This window comes from Pseudopodoces humilis, chromosome 7 (genome assembly GCF_049639895.1).
Source record: "Pseudopodoces humilis isolate 2021_Gansu_Grassland_sample_001 chromosome 7, ASM4963989v1, whole genome shotgun sequence".
NCBI classification, from domain to species: Eukaryota; Metazoa; Chordata; class Aves; order Passeriformes; family Paridae; genus Pseudopodoces; species Pseudopodoces humilis.
Window position 1 is genome coordinate 1,459,665 of NC_142206.1, and position 13,889 is coordinate 1,473,553.

Below are 13,889 nucleotides of genomic sequence, written 5' to 3' on the forward strand. Positions count from 1 at the left end.
CATATTCAGACAGGCTACTTTCCACCTAAATCCTTGGGCCCACTCTTTTCTCTTGGCTGCTTTTTGGGCCGTTTTCTGCTCAATGCTTTACTGGCATCACACTTGAGACATGCCCTGCTTTCTCTGCTGATTACAGACAGGGCACTAGATGGAATTTTTACTGCATATCAGTACTGAAAAAACAGCTGAAAGGGTGGGGAAAACCAGCACTGACAGATTCCTACAAGATCACATCTCAAGTGCCTGGCACAATTAAAAAAACAGCCTTAGTTTTCACAGTCCTCAACTAGTAATCTATTGCAGCCAGCTAAAACATGATTCCTGTCTCTAAAAAACATCCCTGAGCCAAACACATTTGTCTTGACACACTGTTGAGTAATATTTGATTAGCAGGATTTACAGGCAGGCACCTCCTGTGCTGTTTTGTGTGTTCATAGTCCTCCTCAGCTGGGGTGAAGTCCTTCCATTACCTTGATTCAACCTTGATACCTTCATTCAAATGCTGAGTCAGGAAATACTCTGTCAAAGCTGGCTTTTTCCCCTGATTTTTTTTTCTTCCCCATTCTTGCATAGAATAAGCAACATTTGGGTTTTTAAAAACAACAATATTAATATTCATCTCAGGATGGACCTAGGGATTTAGGGTCTATTTGCTGGCATTTACTGGGAACAGTACTTCTTGAAATGCTGCAAAAGGGGTGCTTCCCTGCTCATCAAGGTTGGTTATGCAACACTTCTGTATCTAACATTTTTTCTATTCCTGTCCTAATAAAACTATTTTTATTTGTTAGCAGCATCTGCAAATTTAACAACCCCAGAACGTACTATACTATGTACAATTAATCCAAGATCTTAGGTGAATGCCCACTGTGAGGGGATGTTTCTTTTAAAGTCAATGACTCTATGGCTGCAACTATTAGTTGCCAACCATGTTTCAAACCTCTGGGACTGCCACAAAAAAAGAAAGAATTGCTCTTCTTTTACAGCTTGGAAAGTTTTATACTGCTGGAGTCCAAGGACTTACATATTTCCCAGATGCAGCTGGCTGTTCTTGCTGTCATGCAATCCTCTACACTCCTTTACTGATTGCTTTATCACATCCACTTTGCTCACATATCTTTGAGATAGTATTTTAAGGCACTAATTTTTCAGCTTTCTGATCTGCTTTGCTTGGTGAGAAAATAAAAAGGGAATTTCACCAGCCTTGATGCATCAGTGAAGACCTGAGAAATGAAAAGTGGAGAGGATGGAGGGACTTGCACAGTTTCTTTGTCTCTCCATCTCCTGTACAGCATATGTCATAGCAGATACTGTCAACAGGGCTGGGGAGAAGGAGCAGACAATGGAGAAAGAAAAGCAAAGGGAAGGGAGCTGTTAAATTTACCCTGGGCAAAAACATCTCACAAAGGCAGCAGAGACCATCCTGAGAGGAAATCCAGTGTGGAAGAAAACTAGGGATGCTGCCCAAGAGAACAGGACCTGGTGAAATAAAAGGCAGTGCTGATTTGGGGTTTTGAATTCCCTAATTCCCTTCCTCCCTAGCTCTCAGGATTTTGAATGAAACATTAATACTGCTTCAGATGCTTCTGCCCTCCAAGGCCAATCAGCTGCTCGGCAGGGCGTGAAGCGGTTGTTCATTTGAACAGCTAACGAGGGAGTGGAAGGACAGAGCTAATTCTGAGGCTCTTCCAGCACTGCTGAAGCTCACATTTGTCTTGACACACAGGGAATGACCTGAAGAGCCTCTCTCCACTTTGGAAGAAGAGGAGCAGTGTGTTAATTCCGCATAAACAACCCCCAGTTGTCAGAAGGGATAATTTTTCACAATACGGCCGTAAACATCCAGTTTTGAGACTGGAGTAGACACCTCGTCCTGCTTAGTGCCATGGCAACAACTACCACTGGAAATCTTCCACACAGAGAGGGGTACAGAAAAAAGGGAGGTAAATGACTAAAAATGTTAAATCCCAAGCCCTCCATTTTAACAAAATTACTGCTTCTTCTCTCAGTGCACAGAGCCTTTAGGATAAGACCTGAATCCTGAGACTGAACTTTGGATGTTTCTGAAGGTGAAAAAATTGCTTCCCTCTAATCTGGGAAGGAAAGAAAAGTTGAAGTGGCTGAAGATGCTGCCAGTCCTTTTGCTATTAAGGTCTGTTCTGGTTTTCAGCTCTGGAGAAAAAGAGAAGAGGAAGAAGAAAAATCCATCAAAGGAAGAAAGAGCACTTTTTGTTCACAGTGCTGGGTCTGACTTGTAACACTACAGAAGGACCGATAGAGTAATCGCTATCAAATCGCTCTGGCAAACCTATACCTGTGCACCGCTATTTTGGGAACTGCTTTTAGCTATTTTATCATCACTGGCTCCTGGCAGCAGCAGGGAAGAAATCATCTTGACTAGTCAATTCTCTCTTTATAACACAATGACAACAGAATAAGAGACAGGTACAGAATGAATAAGGTAGGCAGGAACAAGACATTAACTTGAGAACGAGAGCAGATATAAAAACGTTACACCTTCTGCAGCTAAGAGAAGCTGGCAGGAACAGTGGGGCTGCTGCACAGGGAAGAGTCAAGGTGACAGCTTTTCCGTATTAGGGGAAGCCACCATGGCCAAGCTTTCTCTTTCCTCATCAGCCACAGCCCAAATGTCAGCATCAAATCATGATTTCTCTGCTGCCTTAGAAAGCTGCTGAACCCACAAAAAAAACACCACTCAACAAACAAGTGATAGGACCCCAAGACAGACAAAGAATTTGGACAGATCTGCTTTATCTATTTTTTTTTTTTCCCCTGCAGCAAACTCCACAAAGAAGCTCAAAAGGCTTCAAAAATCAGGAGAGAAAAGGCAAGTTTTAGTGTAATACAAAAGAGAAATAGAAATTCTTCCAACAGAGGTATAACACGGTATATCCACAGCCTCTCCTGTCCACTATGTCCCCACAGACAGGTCCTCAGAACCCCAGGCTTCAGCTGTGCCAACTCTAATTTCCAAGTGACAGCAAGTGTGCTCGGTGCTCTTTGATCCCTCGGGAATGAGTTTCATGTCTCCCTTCAGAGGCCTGGCTGCCTGTTCTGCTCCTCAGCTCCATCTCCTGAGCAGAACAAGTGACAGGCACCGTGCTCTGCAAATTCCGTACTCCGGGAGAAATCCTGTCCATATTTTCTGAGCTACTGACTCCATACGGTACTCCGGGAAAAATCCAGTCTGGGTTTTCCCTACAACCGACTCCATTCTGTACCCCGGGAGAACTCTAGTCCGGGTTTTCCCTACAACCGACTCCATTCTGTACTCCGGGAGAACTCTAGTCCGGGTTTTCCCTACAACCGACTCCATTCTGTACCCCGGGAGAACTCTAGTCCGGGTTTTCCCTACAACCGACTCCATTCTGTACCCCGGGAGAACTCTAGTCCGGGTTTTCCAAGTTTACTGACTGACTCTATTCTGTACTCCGCGAGAAATCCAGTCCGTGTTTTCTGAATTACCAACTGACTCCATTCTGTACTCCGGGAAAGATCCAATCCGGGTTTTCCCTCCAATTGACTCCATTCTGTACTCCGCGAGAAATCCAGTCCGCGTTTTTCGAGTTACCGACTCCATTCCGTGCTCCGGGAGTAACCCAGTCCGTGTTTCCCCTCCCACCGACTCCATTCCGTATGCGCGCCCGCTGCGCCTCGAGGTTTCTCCACTCTTGGTTTGTGAAGCACCTCAGAACTTGGAACAAACAAACCAAATGGACAAAACCGGCTCGGCCCCTCACCTCCCCTTTACCTGCTAAGCCTAATTTCTCTAATTTTTAATTTTTTAACTCGTTACACTCATCTTTAATATTTCTCAAAACAAAAAGGAAGGAAAGTTTCCATTGGACTTTTGTTATCATGGATGCCTTAGTGGCATCTGGAGAATTAGGAACCTTTCTTGATGGCATGAGCTATTGCAGGAGAGAGCACAATCACATAATTAAGCAAAATCTGACCAACTGGTTTGGATTTGCGTCTTGTATTACCCCGAGTAAATTGGTATAGCTTTAAATAAATGGAATTGTACAGATAAGAGAATTTCCTCTTTAGAGCTTTACATATTTTTGCAGCAATACCAGATCTGTTTTCTCTTGTATTTAGTTGCTAATGGACCTAAAATCTCTTTACAGCAGGTTATGCTGCCACTACACACATCTTACATCAGCCCTACTACAGGGAGTAGGACAGAGCTCAGCGAGAACATCTCAATACCTGCTGCATTTCCCTGCAGCCAGCCTCCAGAAACTCTTCTCCTTTCTGCTGTGCAGAGAGAACTTAGCACAGTGAATACTTGAGATCAGCCTATTTAGGGTGGGCTTCCCAAAAAGAGATGGAATAACAAGGCATTAATCTTATCCGTTTCACTTCTCTAGGGGAAAAAAATAAACTTTTAAATGGGTAAAACATCTGCTCCAAATGGCAACAGAAGATCGTAACACTGTCAGTCTCATTGATCATTTTCTAATTTGCACATTGCTTTCTATAAGAGTAGGATAATTTGTATGGAATTACAAGTCGTAGTTATTTATAAAATTGGATAGATGTGAGAAACACTTAATATGTACTGGTGAAACCATGAGCTCCATAGCCATGAAACTCTTGCAAAAGACAAAAGCAGCAGAAAGTTTTAAAAGGGAACTCTAAAGGGATTTTATATAGCTGAGATAAGTGTGTAAGATGCTTCAAACTCTATACACTGACTGATTACACAGCTACTGAAACTCTCACTAAATTCTGAAAGTTCACTAAATGTGAGAAGAAAATGAACCATATTGCTGAAGCCAGAGAACTAAACCAGAGATGAATTAAAGAGATTAAAAATGGGGCAGTAAATAAAATGAGATGCTGCTTGAGAAATGGAGTGGGAACAGCCCAATGGACAAACAGGTGGAACCCTGGTGTACATACACACAGAATTGGGGACAGGGATGGAGAAGCCGGGCACAAAGTAACCTGGATGGCAACGATGAAGACTGGCTGTCCAGAGGAAATTTTCAAAGATAAATATTTAGTGTTTTGTATACACACAGGAAAGGTCCATCACAGGGGGAAAGGAAGTTTTTAGGGAGTTTCACAGACTGTAAGACAGAATTAGGATACTCTAAACAAACTAACTGCCTGATGGACATGTGTACAAAGAGCCATATATCCATGGGAAGTCAGCAAGGCTTTCTTTTTATGTGCATCTAAAACAAAAAAGAAGTGAGAAAATATCCTGGCAGGAATTATCCTATTTCCTATTCTAGAAAATATCCTATTTCTTATTTTTATTTTACCCTATTTCAAATCCTCATTCTTCTTATTTTAAAAAGAAATTTGGAAGGTTTTTAAAAAAGCCCTTTGAAAATTTTTGCTCCAAATTCATTAGTGCCTGATTTGTTGTTGTTGTTGTAGTTGTTGTTAGCATGGTGGATTTAGAGCAATAATCTGAAAGCTTTTTCTGACAGATTATAGACTCTTCTGACATTTATCTTTGGTAGACACACATCAACTGTAAATTGGCTTAAAACACACACACACAGGCCAGTTTCAACTGTGTTTACTGTATTTCTGAATTCCAGCTAACCTTGGGAGATACACAGGATCGAATCCTGCCAAAGGAAGCCAAAGTGATCTCACTGGGCTAATGAATGCCTAAAGCCCAAAAAAGAGAGGCAGCTGAACGTCTTGAGCAGCTTAAACCACACAATACCCAGTGTGATCACAAAAGCAAATGCAAGAAATGTGCAAAACGCCACCTGTTGTACGGAGCACCTTCTTTCTGTACTGTCCAAATAAATGGATCGAGTACTCTCTGTTTAGCAGTACCACAAAGCATGCAAAAAAAGATTGATCTTGTAAGATAATGAATTTTAGGAGCTGCAGTTGCAACTGACAGCATCTGTAATTAATTATTATAAATTCTTATCCTTTGGGCTAAAATTTTGTTAGCGGTATGAAAGGGACATAAAGCTTTAGGTCAAAATAATCTCTCTTTATCTCTTTGGTCTAAATAAAGCCACAGAAGAGCTTAAATGAATGACAAAATATAGCAAAAGATGTACAGTGCAATGTTCTTAAGTACAGATTTGCACTACATCAACAATGATCATTATTTTCAGCGAGGGAAGAGCTAAACCCTAGAAATGTGGTTTGAAAGAAAAATACATAAATTGCAGTTTGTGCTCAGCCTCTACATATTGCACATCAAAGTTGGTACAGAGCTGCACAGCCTCGAGACTGAGTTTAAGCAGATCTGCTGTTATGACAGCAATAATTTTGGACTTACATTTCTAGGTCTCTGAATTGTCAGTATAATTAAACTCACACAAATTAGTTTGGAAAGGAATTTTCCAGAAAGCTATCTGGGGGAACACGTGGCTGATCATTAGTAGCTGGGTCACTAAATGCATTGATCACACAAATGCCTAACAATTCAGTGTTCTACCATCATAAAATTCTAAAAATGTCATTGTTGTAACACAAGTTCATGGGGTTTTTAGGAATTAATAACCCATAAATCTGTTCCAGTAACACCTCTGCTGAAGCAACCAGAGCTTTTTGTGACAAATGTAAACTGTGGCCTGCTCAAAGATAAAGGGGAACTTAAAGGGAAGCATAATTAGAAAATTCCTTCCCCTCCAGCCCCATCTATGAGGAATGGAAAAATCCCATTCAAATAGGAGCTATGACAAATCAAGATTTAGCGGCAAAACCAGTTTGTATGTCCAAGGGCTGGATTAACCTCCTGCTCTTCATCAGCAAAACCAGCACTTAGGATGGGAATTCAGGTGTAAGACAGACTGGATGCTATCCAGGCATCCTGATTTTCGAAGGTCATTACTCTCCAGGCTGATTTCAGTGATAGATATTTTTGTTACTCGCAAATAACCCGTTTTCCTTAACGTTCACTGCACACTTGGAAGAGACTTGCATAAACTGTGTGCCCGTAGACATAACTGATTTCTGATTCAGTTAGCATGTTATTCTAACTTGCAGCATTACTCCACAAAATGGGCTTGCAATGACTTCAGGAAATAAGTATTATTTTTATATATGTGCCCTCTAGCAGTAAACACATTTTTTTCTGTTAAATACAGAGGGATGTAGCTGGCATCAGTCGATTTAACACAGTGTCACACATCGGTAAAGTTTTGGGGTGTAAGGGCAGACCGTAAACAACAAACATTTGGTAAAGTCCCCACACAAGGGAGGACTAAAACCAAAATGGAAATAGAAGCCCCAGAAAGCTCCTGCTTTCCACACCTGCACTGAATCTGGATGTGGAGGCCAAGGAGGGCTGGAAGCCGCCTTCCTTTTGCCTTTTTCTCGTAGACTGAAACATTTCTGCTCCCCACAATGTCCAGGAGCAGCCATGGGACAGCAGTGGAGTGAGGTTTGCTCACAAGGACTAGAGAAAACCTCCTCATGTTTGGCCTCTCAGGTTAAAGTGCTGCTACACTGCAGGTCCTTTGCAGGGCTGGAAAATATAAAGTGATCTCAGCAGAGCAGGGCTCTTTCATATCTGAGGAGTATTTAACGTGAGTGTGCTCCAGCCTGATCAAAGCTCGGTTTTGTCATGAGGAAAATCTTTACAGTCGTCCTTTTCTCTGGTTCTGAAGAGGAAATCATAACTTAAACACCTCCAACTCTTTAGGTTACCCACAAAAAGAACAAAAATGCATTCCAGGAAAATGTTACATGTGGTTGCAATAAATTAAAATCTTTACTTTTCTTTAAATTGATTTACCTTAATTATAGTTTCAAGCCATTATTAAGTACACAGGTAGCCCATTTACTTTGAACATGATTTTCTCTTTCCTATAATTTATTTCAAAATTTAGCTCTCTAAAACAGATTTGAAGGAAAAAGACTTATTTTAAACTCTTCCAGTATGTCAGGAAAGTCTCTGAGAGCTTCCTTGTTTAGAGAGAATTAAACTAGCAGAACTTTTTAGAATGCAAGCAACAGGAAGTAATTGTTCTTACCTTCTTCAGACTTGTACCTGACTTTTCAAAGAGAAAATGAATACCTATTTTTAGTCAAAAATACATAACAGCATTGTATTTTTTTCAGCTCTGGAAAGAGCACTTTGGTTCTCAAAACCCAAAGGAACTTGGGCTTCGCACGTGTTCATTCATTTGACCTCACGAGAGGAAATATCATTCACTTGTCCCCTACCCTACAAAGTCTTGCACTAGTGGGACACATTGAATACAATCAGGAAAAGGAAATTAAAAAATATGGAAAGCAACGGCTGACGGCGAGGAAAATAAAAGGAAAAAACACACTGGAAGTTATTTCACCCACTCAAATGTTCTTCATATCTTTAAAACTTGTAAATGCTTTTTTGCATTTATCTAGACAAATCTTAGGGTCTTGATGCAACCCTGCAGCTTGATATGCTCCTGGAAGACTTGGGGGGTGAGGTGGGAATAAATCAGGAAGTAATTTAAGATATGAAGATTTTAAAATACCTTTTTAAGGAATCAAACTACTTTCTGAAGACAGATTTTGCTTTTCAACTCAGTTCTGAATTGAAGGGAAACCTTCTGGGGTATGATTTAATTGCTTTGTAGGGAATGAGCAGTCTACTGGAACAACACTCTCCACAGAAAACCTTGGCTCTCACATTCCAAAGAGGGCTGGGAGGCCACTTTTGTGCCTCTTTGGCTTTTTGTTTCTTTGTGCTTTTTTTTTCTCTGTCTTGAAGTTGAAAGTAGACATTAAAAAGTAAAGTACTGATTCATAAAATGCTGAAATTCTACTGCAGGACCATAACTGCAGTTTCTCTGACATTTCGTCTTCAATATCCATCCCATTTCCACTCCCATGTGTTTTTATTTCTTGACTATCAACTATCTTTACTGCCATCAAGTACTAAAATCTGGCTTTCTGTCACTGTGAAATATTGGTCTCATACTTATGTAAAGTGTAAAACACTTTCTGCCTAATGGCCATCACTATGCCCACAATATTCATCACGTGTTCTGCTTTAGCATCTATTAGTCAATTTGAAAGAACATAATTAAGAATATTATAAGACCTTGATGGCTCATCGCCAGGACATGCAATCCAAAGCAATACAAAAGAAAACTTTACTTTGTATTTATATTCATTTTTCCACTACAAAATTAATGAAAATTCACTATGATTAGTGGTCTGGACTTTTGTTAGAACCCTCATCTTCAACAGCAGCATTTTTGTCTTAATTCTTCTTTTAATGGTCAGTCCCTCTATCCAGATTTTCTGCTTTCATGGTGTTGTTGTTGCTGTTTTGGTTTACTGGATTTTTCTTTTTTTTTACACGTTGAAGGAATTCTTCTGCTCACTCCTCCTTTACAATATTTGCTTTATCATGTGTCATGGGGTGATATTCCACGATCTTGAGTGATTATTTTCAAATGCCCATACGACAAACATTGTTTTTACTTGAGTATCTCTGAGAGGTCCATCTGACTCTCCTTTATGAATGTATTACACATTTAATGTGTTCAGACTTTGCAATTTACCCTCATAAAGCCCTTCTGTGATACAGAAATATTATTGACATTTTACAATGGAACAGAAAACGAGTCAGCTTATTAAGGTATCTAAATGCTTAAGGATGCCTTTTGGGATTTTCAAGGTTGCTCTGATATATAAGTCTTACTGAACTAATTGATGATTTTTCACTAAATGCCAAATTTGCATCTTTAGTTTTCTGGAAAGCTTTAAAATCTGACTCACTCGTGTCACCCTTGAAATCCAGTGGACCAGAGTGTTAAACCCACATTTCAGTAGCCCCTAAACTGGAGCTCGAAGCACGCAGAGCACTCCCCACAACAGGGGAAAACTGCTGAAATCTACTGAAAAACCTAAAAAGGAAGATGTGGCGCGCACCACGAGCATCCAGTTCCCTCCTGGCCAAGCCACCCAGGGAGGCACAGAGTGCATCAGATGTCAGCAAGAGAGGAGAGCATCTCCAGGGACCTGGCTGCTCCGTGATGGGACTGAGGGGCACCAGGAGCCCGAGCTTGGACACCAGCGCTGGCACCAGGCTCAGCAGCCCCTCGGCTCCCTCCCTCCCTCAGTTAGGGGTGGGTTTTTCTAACAGGTCCTGGCAGGGGACAGAGCCAAAATCCACGACTGGCTTTGGCCAAAGGCGCTGCAGAACTGTCTGTCCCCACCATGTCCCTGGGTTTAGGCGAGTGGTGACTTTATTTCAGAAGCACTTTTCAAAGCGCGTCCCCACGCATTAACCCCCGTACCACACCCAGTCGTGCACCTCTTCAGATACTTAACCGTGTGCTTTTCTCCACTCTGATGCTGCAGATCTTTTCAGGCTTCTGCTCTGGGTGGCCTAAGAGTTACCCAGTCTGACTAAAGCCTCACACCCAGCGGGGCACGAAGCTGCAACAAGGACAGGCAGCCTCATCTTTTGCCCAGTTCTGAAATAAGGAGACGCTGTCCTTCAGCACCACTTTTCCTCACATCCCTGTTTAAGCCTCTAGCGGCTGGAAAGGGAATGGATCAGCTGTCAGGGCTTTTTAATGCCGTTCTGCCCTTGTTAAGTCAATGAAACTCACTACATAAAAGCAAGCTGGGTTTGCTCAGCGTATTTCCTGCCCTTTCACTGTGTGTTGCTTCATTTTGGAAGATTTTGACATTGGAAGTCATGTGCGCTGTCTCCTTACAGCCCACAACTGAGCACCAGCTAAACAAACCACCTGCACAGCCAAACAGGGACAATAAATACATTTTAACACAGAAACAGGAGATTAGGTAAATGAACAAATTCCTGCCTGGCAGAAGTATTTCCCAAGTCAGGGTTTATGGGTAACACGTTGCCAGCTAAGACCCTCTGAGACCAGCTGCAGCTGCAAAAAAATGAAAAGGTCCAGATTGAGGCCAATGGGAAGATGCTGCCTGCAGCAGAATTGCTCACTGCTGTTGCATGTTGGCTGCTGAAGGTTAGGGATTGCTGCTCTGTGTAATCGAGCAGGTTCACAACAACACCAGAAGGCTGTTGTATAATAACAGTTCAAGCAACACAGGTAGAAATAAACACACTTTCTTTTTTTAATCTTTTTTTTTTTTTTCCCTTCGTCTTTAGGTAGAGGTGATAAATTTTTACTGAGCACACCGTGTTTTAAAATCACTCCCAAACAGATGCCAGGTACTCTTTTTGCCCGAGGCTGATGAAAAAAAAAAAAAAAAGAAGCAGGTAGCTTCTGAAAGAAATCCGAAAAGCTGTTATCCAAGTGGCGGAGGTTAAAGTCTCCATATGCATCTCAAGTAGCTTCGTATCCAAAGTGAGCACTGACTTAAACAGACGGCTTTGGAATCATGACCTGATATACAAATACGTGCCTGATCCTTTAGTAAATGAAAATTACAGAAAATCACAGGTGTCTGTCTCTAAAAATTACTGCTTATATGAACAAAGTAATTAAATCTGCCTATATGAACCAAACAATTAAATTTGCCTACTTTTAAAGAATCCCTATCAAACATTGCATGAATCACTCCAATTTGAATATTTTAAGTAGTGAAAAGCCAGAGCGGCTGCAAATAGCTATGGATACAAGCAAACTGAATGATGGAAAATTCCTTATTCATTTATTGTGACAGCACATCTTTTTCCTCCACATTTTTTTTTTTTTTCACTTAGTTGTACTTGTTTTCTCCAGGCCTTCTGCATATACGAGGATTTGTCAGGAAGTTGCACTCTGAGTGTTACTTCAGGCTACCAAATTACAGGAAAGTATTTAAGAATAGAGTGTCGTTAGGCTGCCCTATGCTGAAGGGACTGATTTATTTCAGAGAATAATGAAGCAGTGAACACTGTGCTGAGATGACTGGCTGATCTAACAGCAAGGCTTCCCAGCACTGCAAATGTCTATCAACTTCTGCCTTAACTCACTAAATTTCTCCTCACACTGAGCAAGCTCAACTCGATGATGCAAAAATAAATACAATAAGCTCCGACTCTAAACTGCAATTTGCCTTTCCCTTGCGTCCAGAGACAGATCCTCAATCTTTTCACGTTTCTGTGCAGCTGGAGCTCAGCTTCCTTATGAGAAAGCTTCCTTAAGTTAAAGTTTTAAAGTAAGAGCGTTATGCCACGATAAACCTGACAAACCCACAGAAACCACCCCGGTGTGCATCCTGTCAGACCGACAGCTCCACATCTGCGACAGAAATGTGAGGAACGGGTTTTTTATCTCGCGACATACGGAAACAGGGGAGATGGGTTAAAACGCGTTCCGAAGCTAAACCGAGCTACGAAGCTCCCGGGCGCTTCACCCCGAGCTCCGCGAGTGCCGGGGGGGCAGCGGGGCAGCCCCGGCTCCCCGGCACTGCAGCACGGCGGCGGCTCCGGCCAGGGCGGCTCCGGCCAGGGCGGCTCCGAGCAGCTCCGCGCGAAGTTCCGCGCCCGCCCCCCGCGCTGCCGCACCCGCCGCGGGCTCGGGCTCCGCATCTCGGCCAGCCACAGCCGAGCCCGGCGGCACCGAGCCCGGACCGCCGTGCTCCCCCGGGCAGCGCCAGACAAACCCTCCTCGCCAGCCCCGCGGCACCGGAGCATCCCCCGCCAGCTCCTTCCCTGCGCGGCCGCCCGCTGCCGGCAGGCCTCTCCCCGCGGCTCCCGGCAGCCCGGGGATGCTCGGGGCAGCTCGCCCTCCTCCCGCGGCCGGGGCCGGAGGGAAGCCGCCGGTGCCCGCGCTCCCGAGGGCGGCGGCCGTACCTGAGTCGCTGAGGCGGGGCCGGGCTCTGTCCCGCAGGTAGTAGATGAAATCCCGGCAGTTCTCGTTCTCCACCGCCCCGACGGAGCACAGCTCGGCCAGCAGCTGCAGCGCTTTCTGGCAGATCTCGTCCTCCCTGTCGCCGGGCATCGCCCCGCAGCATCCTCGGGAGCGGAGCGGAGCCCCGCGGTCAGGCGCCGCGCCGCTGCCCGCCGCCCGCCTGCGGCCGCCGCGCCGCCGCCCGCATCCTCCTCAGCGGCGGCGCCCGCCCCGCCGGGCCGGGCCGGGCCGGGCCGGGCCGGGCAGGGCCGCTCTCCCGCTGCCGCGGCCGGGGCCGCACGGGGGTCCCACCAGTTGAACGCGGGGGCGGGGAGCGCAGAGCCGCGCCCGCCCAGGCGCGCGGCCGCAGCGCTGCCTGAGGGGGAGCGGGCGGGGGCCGCCGCGCCCCTCTCCGCCCCGGGGGCAGGACGGCCCCGCGGCTCGGGCGCACACGCTCCGAAACTTCAGAGGCGGAGCGGCGGCTGCCGGAGCGGGGAGCGGGGAGCGGGTCCTGACGGGCTGCGCCCCGGCCCCCGCCTCCACCCGGCGGGCAGGCCCGGCCCTCAGCCGGCTCGTCCCGGGCCGGGCGCCCTTGCGGCTCCGGCTCCTGCTCGGGAGCGGGGGGGGGGGCTCGGGCGCGGGGCTGCGGTACACCTCGGTATCACAGCCCTTCGCTATCCGAACCCCTCGCTATCCGAACCCCTCGCTATCCGAACCCCTCGCTATCCGGAACGCGCGCCCTCGAAGTCGGGAGGGGAAGATGTCAGGGGTGTAGCCCGGGCGGAACGGCGGTCTCCATTCAGCAGATTCATGTTGACGGGTTGAAAAAGAGTTGGAAGCACGGCTGGGAAAGCTCAGGCGCTTGGGACCCAGGCATAGCCGGAGGGGAGGGCAGGAGAGCCCTCCCGGAGGAGGTGGGGGCTGAGGAGATGTCTGCCATTAGGCATGTTTATCCTGACAAGTAGGAGATTCGTAAGGTGCTGCTTCGCTTTCTGGGTTTGTAGGCTGGGAGGCTGGTGGGTGTCATGAGGGGAGAAGCTGAGAACTGGCTGCTCCATTTAACTTCCTTTTTTTTTTTCCTCTCTTCCCCTTTTATAATATTTTAGGCAAATATCAAAGGCCGCG

General features: G+C 45.2%; 1 protein-coding gene across 2 annotated transcripts in view; it reads right to left on the bottom strand.

Annotated features, from left to right (window-relative positions):
- Nucleotides 1–12,875, bottom strand: part of SYT9 (synaptotagmin 9) — a 66,191-nt gene extending 53,316 nt beyond the window's left edge. For both annotated transcript variants that reach the window (XM_088058233.1, XM_014260204.2), the window contains exon 1: nt 12,728–12,875. In XM_088058233.1, the coding sequence (XP_087914359.1) occupies nt 12,728–12,875 (148 nt within the window). The remainder of the gene's footprint in view (nt 1–12,727) is intronic.
- Nucleotides 12,876–13,889: the final 1,014 nt, after the last annotated feature.